At 35.2% G+C, this 15,297-nt stretch overlaps 3 protein-coding genes across 3 annotated transcripts; all 3 read left to right on the top strand.

Moving 5' to 3' along the window:
* The first annotated feature begins 7,336 nt into the window (after window positions 1-7,336).
* Window positions 7,337-9,950, top strand: LOC114530415. The gene is made up of 6 exons (XM_028552036.1): window positions 7,337-7,884; window positions 8,129-8,234; window positions 8,435-8,649; window positions 8,965-9,011; window positions 9,338-9,422; window positions 9,762-9,950. The coding sequence occupies exons 3-6, from the start codon at window positions 8,557-8,559 to the stop codon at window positions 9,948-9,950; spliced, it is 414 nt and encodes a 137-aa protein (XP_028407837.1). The 5' UTR covers window positions 7,337-7,884; window positions 8,129-8,234; window positions 8,435-8,556.
* Window positions 9,951-10,293: 343 nt separating this feature from the next.
* LOC114530414 lies at window positions 10,294-12,406 on the top strand. Its single transcript, XM_028552035.1, has 9 exons — window positions 10,294-10,391; window positions 10,750-10,833; window positions 11,062-11,242; window positions 11,364-11,453; window positions 11,571-11,648; window positions 11,816-11,882; window positions 12,051-12,113; window positions 12,282-12,359; window positions 12,400-12,406. The coding sequence occupies exons 1-9, from the start codon at window positions 10,341-10,343 to the stop codon at window positions 12,404-12,406; spliced, it is 699 nt and encodes a 232-aa protein (XP_028407836.1). The 5' UTR covers window positions 10,294-10,340.
* Window positions 12,391-13,216, top strand: LOC114530440. Its single transcript, XM_028552055.1, has 2 exons — window positions 12,391-12,469; window positions 12,545-13,216. The coding sequence occupies exons 1-2, from the start codon at window positions 12,409-12,411 to the stop codon at window positions 13,150-13,152; spliced, it is 669 nt and encodes a 222-aa protein (XP_028407856.1). The 5' UTR covers window positions 12,391-12,408; the 3' UTR covers window positions 13,153-13,216.
* The last annotated feature ends 2,081 nt before the right edge of the window (window positions 13,217-15,297 follow it).

The raw sequence follows: 15,297 nt of genomic DNA, 5'->3' as shown, positions 1-15,297 counted from the left end.
AAAAAATTTCATGCAAGAATTATTTCAAAATTAGTGTATTTCAATTTTTAAAGGAAATTTTTTTATGTTGTATATTAGTGCTATCTACTCAGGTGAATAAGATTGTAATGTTACTCTGAGTGTGCATACCCACACCGGGCAAATATAAAAAATGCTTGGCCATGGTGGGGCTCAAACCTAAGACCTTTGGAATATTAGTCCAATGCTCTACCAACTGAGCTGAGCTATGAGTCCGGAAAAAGTTATAGTTCAAAAGTATTTATAACTTATGTGGTGTGCCTACTAGTTAATTTAATTACTAAAGTCGCCATGCAATCATCAATCAACATCAATGATTTTTATGTTATATTAGTGCAGTGTACTCAGGTGAATAAAATGATTGCGACATTACCCATGCCAGTAGAGTAACATCACAATCATCATTTCAAACACAATGTTCACCGGCACTTTGGTTTTAAGAACATTAAAATGTTTTGCGAAGAGTTTGTGGATGAATTTTGGTTTTTGAATTAGTGTAGTAAATCTCATATGTGTAGCACTAAGCATCCTTATGGAATCTGAATTTTTATGCCAATTAGAGGTGGGACATGTTGAATATCTGTCACCTGTGTTGCCCAGCCTTTTAACGCCTTGGTGCTTACTTGAAAGTTGTTTTTCATACATATTGTATCTACCTAGCAGGTATTCCCTACCTTATTTCATAAAATTATTTCTATTGCTATTTTGAATTGTTTTTTCAAACTAGCTAAAAAGAAATCTGCAATGTGGAAATGTTTTAAGATAAGAAAATATGTAAATTCGTCATTTTTTTATATTGCAGATTTTTTTCTGAATTTCAAATAGCAATCGAAAAAAGTTACAGCAATAATGCAAAGACTCTGATCCCACTGTGGTCAAGCTAATTTTTCAGCTTGCCTGGTTGGTGACTCAGAGTAGCAACATCAGATTACATTAGAAATAAGTTACTTTACATAAAGTATCCACCATGCTGCGAAGTCATTATAGCAATGACTTCTGGTCGGTTGTACGAAAGCGGGATAACGCTATCCACCGGATAGTGATTTTATCAACCTCTGTAGCATGCCTAAAGTCGCGGCTACACAGACAATGTTAATGTAGATGCAATTGAGATTATAGCTCTACTCGAGCAATCATTCTCTCATGTGCATTAAAGCACTCTTTCGCATACACCAAAAAGTGAAGATCGTCGTCAAAAATCCGCGGCTTAAAAAAACTTAAACAGATCTAGTGTAAGATAACATTCAGCTAATACATAGTGGTCTCTGAATTCCTAAGTTATACCAGTCAGATTCTTGTTTTGTAAAAGTAATAATTGTCCAGAAAATCATATACAAATCAGAAAAATCTTTAATTTATAAAAACATGTAGCAAGCAACCTTAATATTTATATGAATTTTTATACAAAAATATGTCACAATACCTGAAGGCCTTGAAGTCTTTTCAGGAGCTTTACACAAGGTCCAACAGGCAAATTCATCTCTTAAAATTTCTTCATCAAGCAATTTAAAAGACTCTTCTTCAATCCTGTTTTCTGCAAAAATGATTTCCTTTTTAGTTCATATACTAGTACTTTTAGCTACAGATTTCAGCAACAAAACTCCTGCAGTTTTGTTAAAGTTTTTTGTTTTTTTCTTCTCGAAAAATTCCATGTCTACAATAAATAGTGATGAAAAACTAAATACTTACCTTCTAATATTTTGATTATTGACTGCAGGTTCCACTCCTGTACTTTTTTTCGCACCAAACTCATCCATTTTTTTTGTGGTTTTTTTAGGCCACAGCTTAGTTTTATCTACACACAATCTTATAGCTCCTGGCTCCTTTTTCGGTGGTGTGACGATAGGTAATACCCAAAGTGTGGGGTATCTTCAACCTTCTCGATAACATCTTCTCTCAGGAGCTTTTCAATTTCTTTTGCAACTTTGTCTCTTAGATGGAACGGTGTTCTACGCTGTTTTTGTGCTACCGGCTTAACCGTTTCGTCAATGTGTAACCTTACCGTGGTGTTCTTTAACTTTCCTATTCCTTTGAAGAGATTCTCATGCTTAAGGAGGGGGTCAGTGATGTTGTTAAGGACAGCTATGAGGTCAAGTTCAATGGAAGTGGAATATCCTAGGCTTCATGGCTTTGGATTTTCTTGTTTGTTTCCACAAGTAATTTGCACCGCCCAACCACCTTCAATGGATGGCCACTACCATAGGGGTAAAAGCATCTTGTTACCGGTTTTTTTTTTAAATTGGGTTGACCTAACCGCTTGTGAACAGTTTCATCTATAATGTTAACAGAAGGTCTTACCTAAAGCTGGGCAAGAGCCAGTATGTGGATATGCGCTCTCACAATTCTTGCATGTCTTCTTAATGTCCTGGTCTTGGGTGGTGCCTTTGTAATTTGACAATGTGTCTTCCCGTTTTGCCTGTTGCTTTTTGCTGTATTTGACTGCTGAAATAGATTCATTCTCCATAGAGGCACCATGTTTATCTGTTAGTTCCAATGCTCTGCCTATGTCCAAGATTTCAGTTAACGACTTGTCAGGTTCTCGCAGAGACCTCCTACGAAACCGACTGGAGCTACAATGCTGGATAACTTGGCATAAAATTTCCTTGTCAAGGTCAGTGAATCCACAATTCTTCAACAACTGCCTTAGTTCTGTTACAAATTCATCCAAGGATTGTCCTTCTTTCTGCCTGCAACTACGAAAGTTGTAAATTTCTATTTGTATATTTGTCTTTGGCTCAAAATACTTGAGGGGCACTTCTTTAGTATTGGCATAGGTGTTTCCACTTTCCCCTTTCTCCGCTTCATAGATTTCGTAAACAGGTTCCCCTGCATAGTGTAATAATAAAGCTCGTTTTCTAGAGTCATTGTTGATGTTCATACCGACTAATACGTTCTTAAGTCTTCCAATCCACTTTTTCCAACGCGGGCCAGCGTTGGCCTTGTCTGCTTCAACATCAAGGGTGGAAAAGATGGCAGATTTGCCATTCGTGCTTGTTCGCTAAATAATTGTTATTCCGACTTGTATTTGTCCAAATTTACGTATAATGCGTTGGCTATGGTTCGCAGGTTCTCTTAATCCTTGTCGCCAATGTAAAGGTTCTAATTTATTGCTTTGATTTCATGTTACATAAACTCCCATTAACCGTATAAAACTCTCTCTCAATCTCACATATATAAAATGTTCTCCTCTTACGTGGGCTCGCCTTTTCCGCATGGTACTGGACACTACAGCCTTCATCCATATTTCGATACCACTGATTTGTCATTTTTAGCAATGCAGTGACAGTTGAGTAGAGAGGTCTAAAACCATGTTGTGAATTTGTTAAAAGATTTGATTGTTGTAGGCAAGAATAAAGTTGGTTAAATGCAAGTTGGTTAAATGCATATCAGATTTAATACTGCTTTTGTAAATTGGGGTAATTCTGGCGACTTTCCATTCGCAAGGGTATATTCCAGTTGATATAAACCTATTAAATATTGCAGTAAGTGGTTTAGTAATGCATGGGGGCTGCTAATTTGACAAGTTTTGTTGGCAGTTTATCTAATCCGGTTGCCTATTAAGTGACATTGTTGTCAACAGTTGAAAGACTTCTAATGCACTTATCTCACTAAAAGTAAATTCTTGTGTTGATTCTCTGATGTAGGTTCAGTGGCGTAGCCAGCCTGACGATTTTGTCCCCGTAAATTTCGAGTTACTATAATTATTCATATCTTTAGAAATTTATTGTTTTCACAGTCAGTGAACACTAAAAATTTCACATAGCGGGACAAATCGACAGCCTGGCTACACTATTGTGTAGGTTTCTGGGAGAATAAGAGTTGGTGGTATTTTTTGCGACAGAATTATACCTAAATCTGTGAAATGATTATTCAAAGCATGAGGAATATAATTTGTGTCAATTGTATCACCATGTTTATTGCAAATTTCACTCACATTTTTTCTATTTATGAATTAAATTATTGATTGATTTCCAGGTAAGGTTTGCATTTCTTTCATTTTTATGAATTTCTGCTGTGTAATGTTTTCGAATAGTTGCTTTGATCAACTTATTATACGAATTTCTAGCAGATTCGCTAGAATATTGCTAGCCTCTTTCTATGAATAATTTGCTTAGTTATCCATGGTGTACGCTTCTTTTCAACTTTACGTGTTTTGAGCAGAGCATGATTATCAATAATTTTTGTAAATTTTTCCTTCCAAACACACCACATTTGGTTGGGATTGGAATAATTTGTGACATTGAGAGTTTGTAAAGGTGTTAAGTCATGAAGAAAATTTTCTTCATTAAAATTTTTTAAATCACAAAATTTGATATGCTCTTCGGCCTTCAAGGATGGAAACTTTTTAATGCCAAATATTAAGTAGTGGTCACTAATAGATATTTTAGAAACTCCTGCTAAAACAATATGTTCTCTTTTATTGGAATAGAAGTGGTCAATTAAAGTTTTCGAATAGTTTCTCATGTAGTCTCATCAATCAATTGTTGATATTGATAAATACTTGTGATAAAGTTAAGTTCATTTGTGTTTTGGTCCCTACAGTTGATGTCAAGTATGTCACAGTTTAAATGCTCTCTTTATCTTCCATGTCGATTAACTGCAACACATTTTAAAATTTACCTAGCAAGCCTATAGGAGAGTTTGGTGGTCTGTACCATGTTGAGATCGAAAATGGTTTCATTTTATATTTGTTAGTTTCAAAATTTTCAAAATTTCAAATTTCGATATCCTGTTCATTTAAGTCAAGTCTAGTCCGTTGAGATCAAAAATGATTTCATTTTATATTTGTTAATTTCAACAGTAAGAATTTCAGTATCCTGTTTATTTAAGTCAAGTCTAGTCCAAAAATTAATAGCATTTCTTATGTGTAGAAACCAACGCCACCACCAAATCTATTCCTATTCCTCGATACCCAGGTATAACCTTCAAGGGAAACCAAGTCCATGGGTGCATTAGGGTCAAGTTTGGTTTCGTTGATCACTAGGATATCAATTTACTGATTATACATGGATGCTCTTAATTCATTTCTATGTTTTAGTAAACTGTTTGTGTTAAGACTTGCAATTTTGAGACCACCTATATTTGGCACCAAATTTTCAGCCTTTATTGCATTAAAGAATTTGTTTGCCTGACCTGACTGTGAGTTAGCACCATTTGCCGGCTAATCTATGGAGACAGTTTTAGCACTCTGAGCAATTGAACTATTAGTTAGAGGGTCTTGGCTTGGAATAGTATTTCAATTATTTAAGAATTCGATTAAGTTGTTTACTAGTAACAACGTGCCCACACAGGTGCCCCACAGCTATGGCATATGCTTTCACCGCCCTTTGACTGGAAGTGTACCCTATTTTGTTTACTGAACTGCTTTAGGTAAAGACAGTTTTCATTGATACACTTTGGGGACCCTTTGCATCTAGCAAGTCTCCTAATGCCATTGAACCCACTTCTTTGTGAGGTCATGAATCCTGCCCAGGGTCTCCCATCTCGTGTTGATTGCATTCTGTTTTCTTTAAGGAAAGGTAGTTGGAATTGTACAAGGCCATCAATATCATTTGGCAATTTATCAACATCTTGGCAGTCAACTTCAGACCATATGCTTGGGGTTAAAGCAACCCTACCAGCACTACAAAATGCAGATGAAACATGAGTCGAAACCATTGAAAATTATAAACTTAACAGAATAATAGTTTTAACTGCAGCAGTTTACCTTGGTTTCTTTTCATCAGCATGAGCATCGTCATCATCCTCTGAACTACAAATAAAGCACATACCTACTGTAACATTTAATTATGATTGTGCTAAAATAACAGCTCATCAATGAAAATATCAAATGAATGTGTATTACTATAGTAACCTTTCACAATCAAACATTAACAACTTCCTTTGTGCAGAGCTGCTGCCCAACTTCCTCTTTCCATGCCCAACCTCTATTTTTACTGGACTTGGAGAGTCCTCGATCACATGCACAATATGCGGCTGAAATATATAAATTAATAATTAGTTACAAAATAACAAAAAATCTTGGAGTCATCTAAAGTATAGATTAATGAATAGAACAAACATGGCTGTAGCAAGAGGCATGAAGGTTCCAGGAGCTCCCTCTATCACTGAAAGCATCCTAAGTGTATATTCATGAAGAAGTGTAACTACTTTGACAACAATGTAATAATGTAACTTAATTAACTTCAGTTAATATTTAAAATAATTAAACAGTTAACATAAGTTCATATTTAAAATAATTTAATAAATATTAATCTACATTAGGGCACAGCTATGTAAAGGTAAGGAAAAACAGACACAAAATGCATGCAAGTATAATAATAATTTATGCAATAAAATTATTTATATGTACCTCTTCCTTTATAGCCACATCTTTTTTTTCAGTCAAGTCAATTTCAGTCAAGTCAATTTGGATCACTTTTTCTTGAAACAAAAGTTAAACAATTCTGTCATTTACTTTCTATGTAATACCACATCCAACCCACGTTGTTGAATCTTATACACTAAAATATTAATAAAAAATTCACAACGTGGGCTGCCTGTGGTAACACTCATCACTTTTGTAAACTCTTATACAGCTATAGTTACTAATTAGTGCTCAATTCTGACAATGTAAAATGCATCAACCTTGCACCAACATGCAGCCAAAAGCTCCATGAAATATTGGCTACTGTAAATAATTCATAAATTGTAAAAAATCTTATCAAAACAAATCGTAAATTTTGTATATTTTAGGTTTCCAGATAATTTAACTTCTAAACTTCTAGTCAGTTGAGTCTTGTATCTGCTAAAATAGAATTATACTATTATTTTTCGCCACAATAACAATGACAATCCTTTGAAAATTACATCCATCCTAGTTCGTTTAACAGTGCAAACAGCCAAATTGAGATACAAAAGGTTAAGTTTATATATGCAAATGCTCTTTATGGACATTTATGTGAATAAAACATGAACTCACCTTCCGCAACGATCGATTCTTCCTGTACTGCCAACGCCTCCGCCATGCTTTGTTTTTATAATCGGACTTGGATTTCGGAAATCCGATTTTCAATCGCGCGTATATGCGATGACTCGGTCACAGAAGTGTGATTCGTCACTTAGCAAGTGCATTTTTTTGAGGCAGTCACCCCCCTGCCAATTAGAGAGGTTTAGCAATAATTAATAGAGGTTTTCTGATAGGTATTCTGCGACTCGGCACCCGTTCCGCACGTTGTAACCAATAATCTATTGTAAGTGTAAACCAGTTGTATGCAATAAGTTATTGGGTTGTAATGCTAAAGTCCCATGTACCAGGGGGTGGCGGGAATTGGCGCACTTTCATGACCTAATTTAGTATTCAAAATAAACAGCGCCATTTTTGTTTTCCTTGAGAGTGAATTTTATAAATATTAATATGTTCTTTCAACCAGGGAAAAGGAAGGGAAACTCTAGCTTTCGCATTGTTGATGTAGCGAAGAAAAAATCGTCAATGATTAAACTTCCTGCACCGATATCTAAAAACGAAGATAAGGAAACTAGTGAGAACGCGGCAACTTATGATGATCAAAGTTGTAGTAGCAGTACAACAGAACAAGTTGAATTCTTAGATAACCAATGGGAGAGTAATTGTCATTTGCCCACGAATTCATTGTATAGAGCATGAAGAACGAGGCTTTCTGCGAACTGGGAGAAAATTCGCATACGACTGATGCAAACCTCTCTGCAATTAGAGGGTTTTGCACCGTCAAACTGCATTGAAAATGGCTGCACAGAAACAGCAGAAACACGTTGTCGTGACTGTGGTTACGGGCATATTATTGTCTGAATTGTTGCAATTCCATACACAAAGACAAATGTCAGTTCCACTTAACAGAATTATTAAGTGTAAGTGCATAAAGTTGTCAGGCAAGTAGATATTATGTCTCAAGATGAAATCTTTCCAGATATACAGTATTGGATATAAATGCATTGTATAGGGAGTAATAGCTAACAATTTATTCACAAGACCATTATATATCCTTTTTGCTGCAACTTCTGTATAGTTAGGAAGGTCGGAGTGAAGGCTTGTAGGAACATTTTATTACTCACTTGTATTAAGGTTACAGATTTGTACTTTTTCATATAACAGAGAGGTGGTTGGACTCACCACAAAGTTCCAGAGAGAACATTACGGCATCCTATACATGTTTGCAGTAATACACATCTGAGGCCAATTACTGTAATTGACATCAATGGTATGTTGATATAATATATTAATTATTCTATCTCTTATTTATTGAGACTGAAGAAAACAGTGTTTTGTTGACCTAGCTGTTTCTGCTTCTGCTCATAACATATACAGTACACCTTATTATCATTAGAAATTGCCATCTTAATTGGTTATGCAGCTTTGATGAAAACATGTATTCGAATATTTTGTAAATAACCTATATAGGCTTTCATCATGATGTGCAATTTGAATATTGTACTTGTGTGAGTGTCCCAGAAAGTCTGCTTTGTTATGGTCTGTGGCCTGCTACTCCTGTGGAGCCAACGTTGGCTTTTACAGTTCGGTTAATGGAGCTGACTTTATCCCTGATGATGGAGTGTCATGTCTCAATCTATGACCTGTCAAAAGCACTGAATTTCTTTGAGACTCCTCTTTTAAAGGTACTGCATGAATTGGTTAATGGTTATGTGCAAGGTAAATTGCCTAGCATACATACACTAATTTAATGGCTACATAGTGTATTTTAGTATAATATATTTATTAGTATGAATTAAATTTTAATTTGATCTGATTATTTTGTAAGCAAAAATGTATTGAACATCTGTATAAAACGTTTGTCTTTTCTTCCTAATTTGGTAAACTAGATTTAAATAAAAACTCTATCAAGAAAGTAAGACCTTGTGTTTTCCAAGAAATCAAGAAATATCACCCCATGCAGTGCATTGTGTGTTATAATCTCTGTCTTTGTCCTTTAGAAAAGAAAAGTTTATGAGCAATTTATTGATGCATTTGAAGAGTTCAGGTGAAATACCAGTGTATACTTTATAATTAGTCTAATGTAGTAGGCTGGTATATTGTCTATGCTGTCTGTCCATTTGCTAGGTTAAAATGTGCAATTAAGATATAAATCTTTGCAAGTTGCCTCTGACCTTGAACAACGTTTTATTAGTAACTCTGTGCCACCCATGTTACATAGATCATAAGTTGTGAGCAACGGTACCAGTCGTACTTGTAAGTTAACTCTTGTTAAGGTGAAAGTCAAGTCTGTCAAAAGACCTTAGATCAGTTAAATGCATTGCAACCCATAGATAAACTTCCATTCTCACTAATTACATCGATTTGTTGTAGATTCAATTTAAAAACAACACCATTTTATGACTGTGGAAGCGAGTCTGGTACAGCTCTTGCACCAAGTTGTCCAGCATGTCCAAAGGTATTGTATGTTATATTGTTGTTTTTCTCTTGGATTCTGATATGATACATGTATAGTAGCTTTGTGGATGTAGGCATTTTCATGTAGTACAAAATAAGTCTCATTATGGCAATAGTTTACTGTGGTTCGATTCCCAGTTGAGACACATACTGTACCAAAAAAAAAACAAATAGATGTGAAACAGAGTTACTACTCTATAACCATAATATTGTGTGCATTTTAGTAGATTATTATGAGTTCAAATCACTCGCAAAGTTGGGCATACCCGTACAGATACAAAAGTTTTATAAATTATAGTTGTTAATAATAGACATTTTGCATATTCAATCAAATTTTGAGGATCAAAATGGAAAACTGTTTGTCTCCCTGGATGCATGCTTCGGTTTGCCAAGAAAGAAGACATCTGGAATGAGTTATCGAGAACCCTTGAGTGATAACATGTTCTTCCATAATCAAGACAAAGTGGATGAATTTGTATCCTCATATCCAGTTGCTTCTGGAAACTCATGTAGTAACAAGGTACAGTGATTCTAACTGAGCTGTGAATTTTATGTGAGGTTATTGAACTGCATTCAGGTCTATAAGATGAAGATATTGCTACTCTGAGTATCATTTGCTACATCGAGTCAACCTATTTTTTTCTCAGCTTGCCTGGTGTGGCAAATTATACTGAAGCAATTGTTCGCACAATGATGTGATGGGACCAAACTCGTTTCAAAATATTAATACAGTATTTCTTTTTGTGAAACGTCTGCACAGTACATTTCTTATGCTTCTTACTGAATATCAACCTGTCAAGAACAAGTACGTTACCAAGTTATCCATGTTTTAGGAGTGCAGTGATTTTCAGGCTGGTTCTGAAATGGTGTCCAAGGGCAAATATTATGCCCTAGATGAGACTGCAGTTTGTGGGTTGGGATGCAAACATGGAATTCCGATGGATTTCCTAAATTTAAAGGGCGGAGAAAGGTATTTGGTTTGATATCTTTTTCTACGTTTTAATCCTGCAATTTCTGTATCTTTGTAAGTGTTCGAATTGCTCATGTTCTCTAAGAGAGTCACTTCTCCTTCGTCAGTTGATAAGTTACTGTATGGTATTCTTCTCTCTCACGAAGAAATGCACATGCCATATGTTCTCAAAGTACGTATTCCTATTACCATATGTACAGTACAGTAGATTTGCGAAATATTTTTTGAAAAGCGTACAGTATAATGAACCATGTAAGCGTGCTGCTGTTGGTTGTTGGTTTTGCGACCACTTCTTAATATTGCCTACAAACTTCAGTGTAAAAGCGTTGTTAACAATTTAGCGTTTTGATTTTTATAGAAGCAAAATAATAACGAGCTACTGAGTTGTATAAAGTTAGCTTGCCCTCAATTTCACGTGTATGGACACGGTGCAACTTGTCAGGTACATGTATTTCAAAATAATATTAGCAATTAACAACAACAGCCTTTTATTGGACTCTAAAGAGTGTACAAAAATAGTACTAACAGCATTAGTTCATTGTTTACGTTATTGTACAGTGCTCCAAAACCCACCGCACATGTGCAGTATGCGTGGAACATGCACTTCATTTTCATAGGAAATCTTGAATATTTGCGTATGTAATTGTCACTGTAATTGTACATGTAACAGCTAATGTGCAGCCCAAGAAGACTTGATGGATGGGGTTTGGTTGATGGAGAAGTTCTTGAGAGACTCTGGTCATATCTGAGATTGTTTCGCAAAATGACTAAAGAGATGTCTGCCAGTCATCGAGAGGATATTCTTTCAGATGCTCTATACTACTACACAAAACGGCAAAGATCGAAAACAGGTAATTATCCTTTCTCTTCTACGTAGCTTTTACGAGACTAACACAATGGAGTTTATATAATACAGATTTTTAAATTTGAACTACTGTACAGTATACATCACTGTTTCATTTCAATTTCTAGTATTATTATTGCGTGTGCAGCATAAAAGATGTCAAGAGCTCTCTAATTCAGCGTGCATCGAACTTGAAGATTTGCGGAAAAAGTCTCCAGGTATTATATGTGTAACTTATAAACTCAAATCATAGATCAAGTTAGTTCCAAAAATAAGTGGAGTGTAAATTATGGTTCAACTTGTTAACCATTGAACCACTTTATGCTATCGTGTAGTCCCCGTCACTGACGAAATGGTCACGGAGTGGAAGCAACGTGAAAAGGAATATTTACGAAAGTCCAGACCAGAAGAAGGTACATCGATATGTGGATTGGGTATATTTAATATGCGATTGTTTTCTCAAGGCGGGAATGGTATAGGAGAGAAAGCGCTAACATTCTGTTTATTGTGAACACGATTTTAGTTTAGAACTTTTGTATTTACATGTACACCTAATATAGAAAATCTTTATCGTTTATAGTTGATTTAGGTCCGCACAATTGGGTCTTAGAATATTTTTCCCTGTTGCGCCAGTATTACTCTGCAAGGTATGTTGTTTGTGGTAAACAAAATCGTACAATATAAGAAACCATAACACATAATTATCAAAGAATATTGAAAGGAAAATTATAACGAAATCACGGTTTATCGGTTGGATTCTTGATGATAAAGACGTTATAAATAGTATTATAAATTGTATTCTTCCTTGTTTCTAGAAATCAAGTGTCAGAGGGTGTCGACGACAGCCGCTATAACCATGTTATGGCTGTAATGAGCAGGTAAGCGAACAGCTATTACAGTGAAAAAGACACCTTACCGTAATATAATGTTAACTGTAATTATGTAGAATGTGTTTTATTCCATTGAGTAGAATAAAAGAGTGAAAGAAATATGGCTTGTGCGTTTCTATTTAATTTTATTTCTCTATTACATGGTTTAATTTTCAGCTTAAACAATCGTTTACTGCGAATGGAAACAGAACATGGTATTCAGAGTAGATGGACGCCAACTAGCGGACAATATTTGTCTACTTTAAGAACACAAGAAGCAGTAAATGCTAAACAGACATTAGACATGATATTGATCAGTGGGCGAAGAAGATGGTTTCTTTTGTCATTGAAAAAAAGATACGCAGGTGATTAAACCGTGCAGACGGTACTCATTATGTAATATTTTGCGCACAGTTCATTAAATTTTTAATTCATTGCAGATGGACAAGCTCAAGCCAAGCGTCTTTCAAAAAGTATTACGAAAGAAAGTGGCAATCTGAGGAAGCTTTTAAAAAAATACAACTCGTCAATTGAGATTTTAAAGCAAAATGGTTACGAGCAATTTCCATTTCTTTGTTGGGAAGACGCTAGTGACGTAGACAGTCACATATACGCAATCAATGCACCAAACGAAGACACCATTCCAGTCACCATCAAACGAGCAGCAATTGATGCGCGTGCAATGATCGAACGATGTACTGAAGAACAAGAGATCCTTGCACAGGAAATGGCGAGCTGTGTAAAAGATTTTCATAATAGCCATTTGGAACAGCTAGAGAATAACGATTTATTTCCATCCTCGTATATGATGAAGGGGTCGTACGCCTTGCACAAAAAAGAGCTTGATATTGAGCGCTTAAATTTGTTTGTTGCGTGTAATCTTTTTGACGGATCGATATCCATAAGTGACGAGGCAAAGCAGTACTTAAGTGAGTGTTGTAGCGGAACTAATTTTGTCCCTGAAGAGTACGACACAGACAACGATGATGATTATTACGACGATGAAATGGACGATGAGACTGCAGAAGAGGATAGTTATTCTAACTGAAACATTGCTCACCAATAGACCTCCTTAGCTTGGTATGCTTTTTTTTGGTCTCTTTGTCATTCTAATCCGGAATGCATTGTTGGTTTCTGAATATGAATAAATTAAAAAGAACCCACGATTTCACATATTTCAAAAGTGTAAACAAAAACGAAGCTGAGGAGGTCTATTATACCAATGTTCATTAAATAGTAGCATAGCGTGCCTGACAATTTGGTCATGCTATGCAAATTCTTTGTTTGTACTGCATAAATTAGTGGCCATGTTGGAGGAAAATTGAAAGGAAATTGCACAAATTATACGCTCTGTGGAGCGTCGGTACTTTGATGTTTCCTCCAACATGGCCGCTAATTTATGCAGTGCAAACGAAGAATTTCAAATCATTATCATTATTCATTTCTACAGGGTGTCTTGAAAAACACAACACTTAATATTCATTATATCAGAGTGTATTGTAATTAGGCCTGTTTCAAATGTCGAACTTTCATGCGCCGAACTCATTAAAAACAATAGATAACGAGGGCCTTCAACTGTTTATCTATTGTTTTTAATGCATTCGGCACACGAAAAGTTCGATGTTTGAAACTAGCCTTAGTTGCACAGTTTTCATTAGTTCTTTTACTCCTAGAATTAGAAGCCATCTCATATTCCCTGAAGCCTACGATCTTTTGAGATAAAACTGAAAGCAAACATCATAAATATTTAATGTTGCGTTTTTATACACCTTGTTTTTATACACCTTGAAGAGCGAAAGGTAGTAAACCTTTTTGGTAATAGGCCTTTAAATTGACATTTATGGCTAACGGCTGACCGCTTTTAATAAAGTGGATAATTTTAAAATCTTGAACAAATGAATGAATGACTTGAACAAATTACGAGGTACAAAAGTAAACCTCGAACGTCTACGTAACGTAGGTAACAATTTCTTTGTTTTAAATATTAAATAATAATACTTCCTCTACACTGTACAGGGTGTCCCAAAAAGGAACCATTTCGAGTTCAATACATAGAAATTGGCATTTTCTTTCAAACATCCTATTAGATTATGTATTGTACTGAAATTCAAAGTTCCCTTTTTTGAGACACCCTGTACAGTGTACAGTATAATTGTCTAATCAGTGGCGTGTAGCCATCCCGACAGCTTGGTTGTGCTTTATTTTTCCTGTTCATAGACTGTAAACAACAATTTCTAAAGAATTGAACGATGATAACGATTTCTGAAATTTGCATAGCACGCCCAAATTGTCAGACTGGTTACGCTACAGTCATTCGTCATATCTTCGTGAGACGAATAAAATATCAAGTATAACATGTCTTTCTTCAAGTTTGGAACTTGGAAGCTCGTCGAAAACTTGTGGTAGAATCTGTTATGGAGTGTACAGGTATAAGAGAATTATCGTTGTTTTTTTCATACTCTAATATATATGTTCTGTATTGAAAAAGCAACCTGAAAGCAAGTCTAGAACGTAGATCACTGCGCTCCTAAAACGTCGGTAACTTGGTTACGTACTTGTTCTTGATAGGTCTGCTATCAGTCGTAACATCGTGACAGAGAGTAATTCATTAAAATGTCATCTGCAAATTCGTCACAATTGTGATTCATTTTGACTCATTTACTTAACAAACATAAATGATTTCTCATCCATAAACTGAACTTGTTTGTAAAATTTTAGACTAATCGAATAAAAGTAACTTTGATTATAAATTTCAGGACAACTTTCGCTATTACGTATATACATAACATGATCTAGACATGGTGTGCATGAAATAGTCCCCATAGAAGCAAAACGAATTGAGATACGAAAGTTTATAAATGATTTCTCATCCATAAACTGAACTTGTTTGTAAAATTTTAGACTAATCGAATAAGAGTAACTTTGATTATAAATTTCAGGACAACTTTCGCTATTACGTATATACATAACATGATGTAGACATGGTGTGCATGAAATAGACCCCGTAGAAGCAAAACGAATTGAGATACGAAAGTTTATAAATGATTTCTCATCCATAAACTGAACTTGTTTGTAAAATTTTAGACTAATCGAATAAAAGTAACTTTGATTATAAATTTCAGGACAACTTTCGCTATTACGTATATACATAACATGATGTAGACATGGTGTGCATGAAATAGACCCCATAGAA

This window comes from Dendronephthya gigantea, unplaced genomic scaffold, assembly GCF_004324835.1.
Source record: "Dendronephthya gigantea isolate DGI-Jeju-01 unplaced genomic scaffold, DenGig_1.0 000062F, whole genome shotgun sequence".
NCBI lineage: Eukaryota > Metazoa > Cnidaria > Anthozoa > Malacalcyonacea > Nephtheidae > Dendronephthya > Dendronephthya gigantea.
This window is presented reverse-complemented; position numbering and strand designations above follow the sequence as displayed.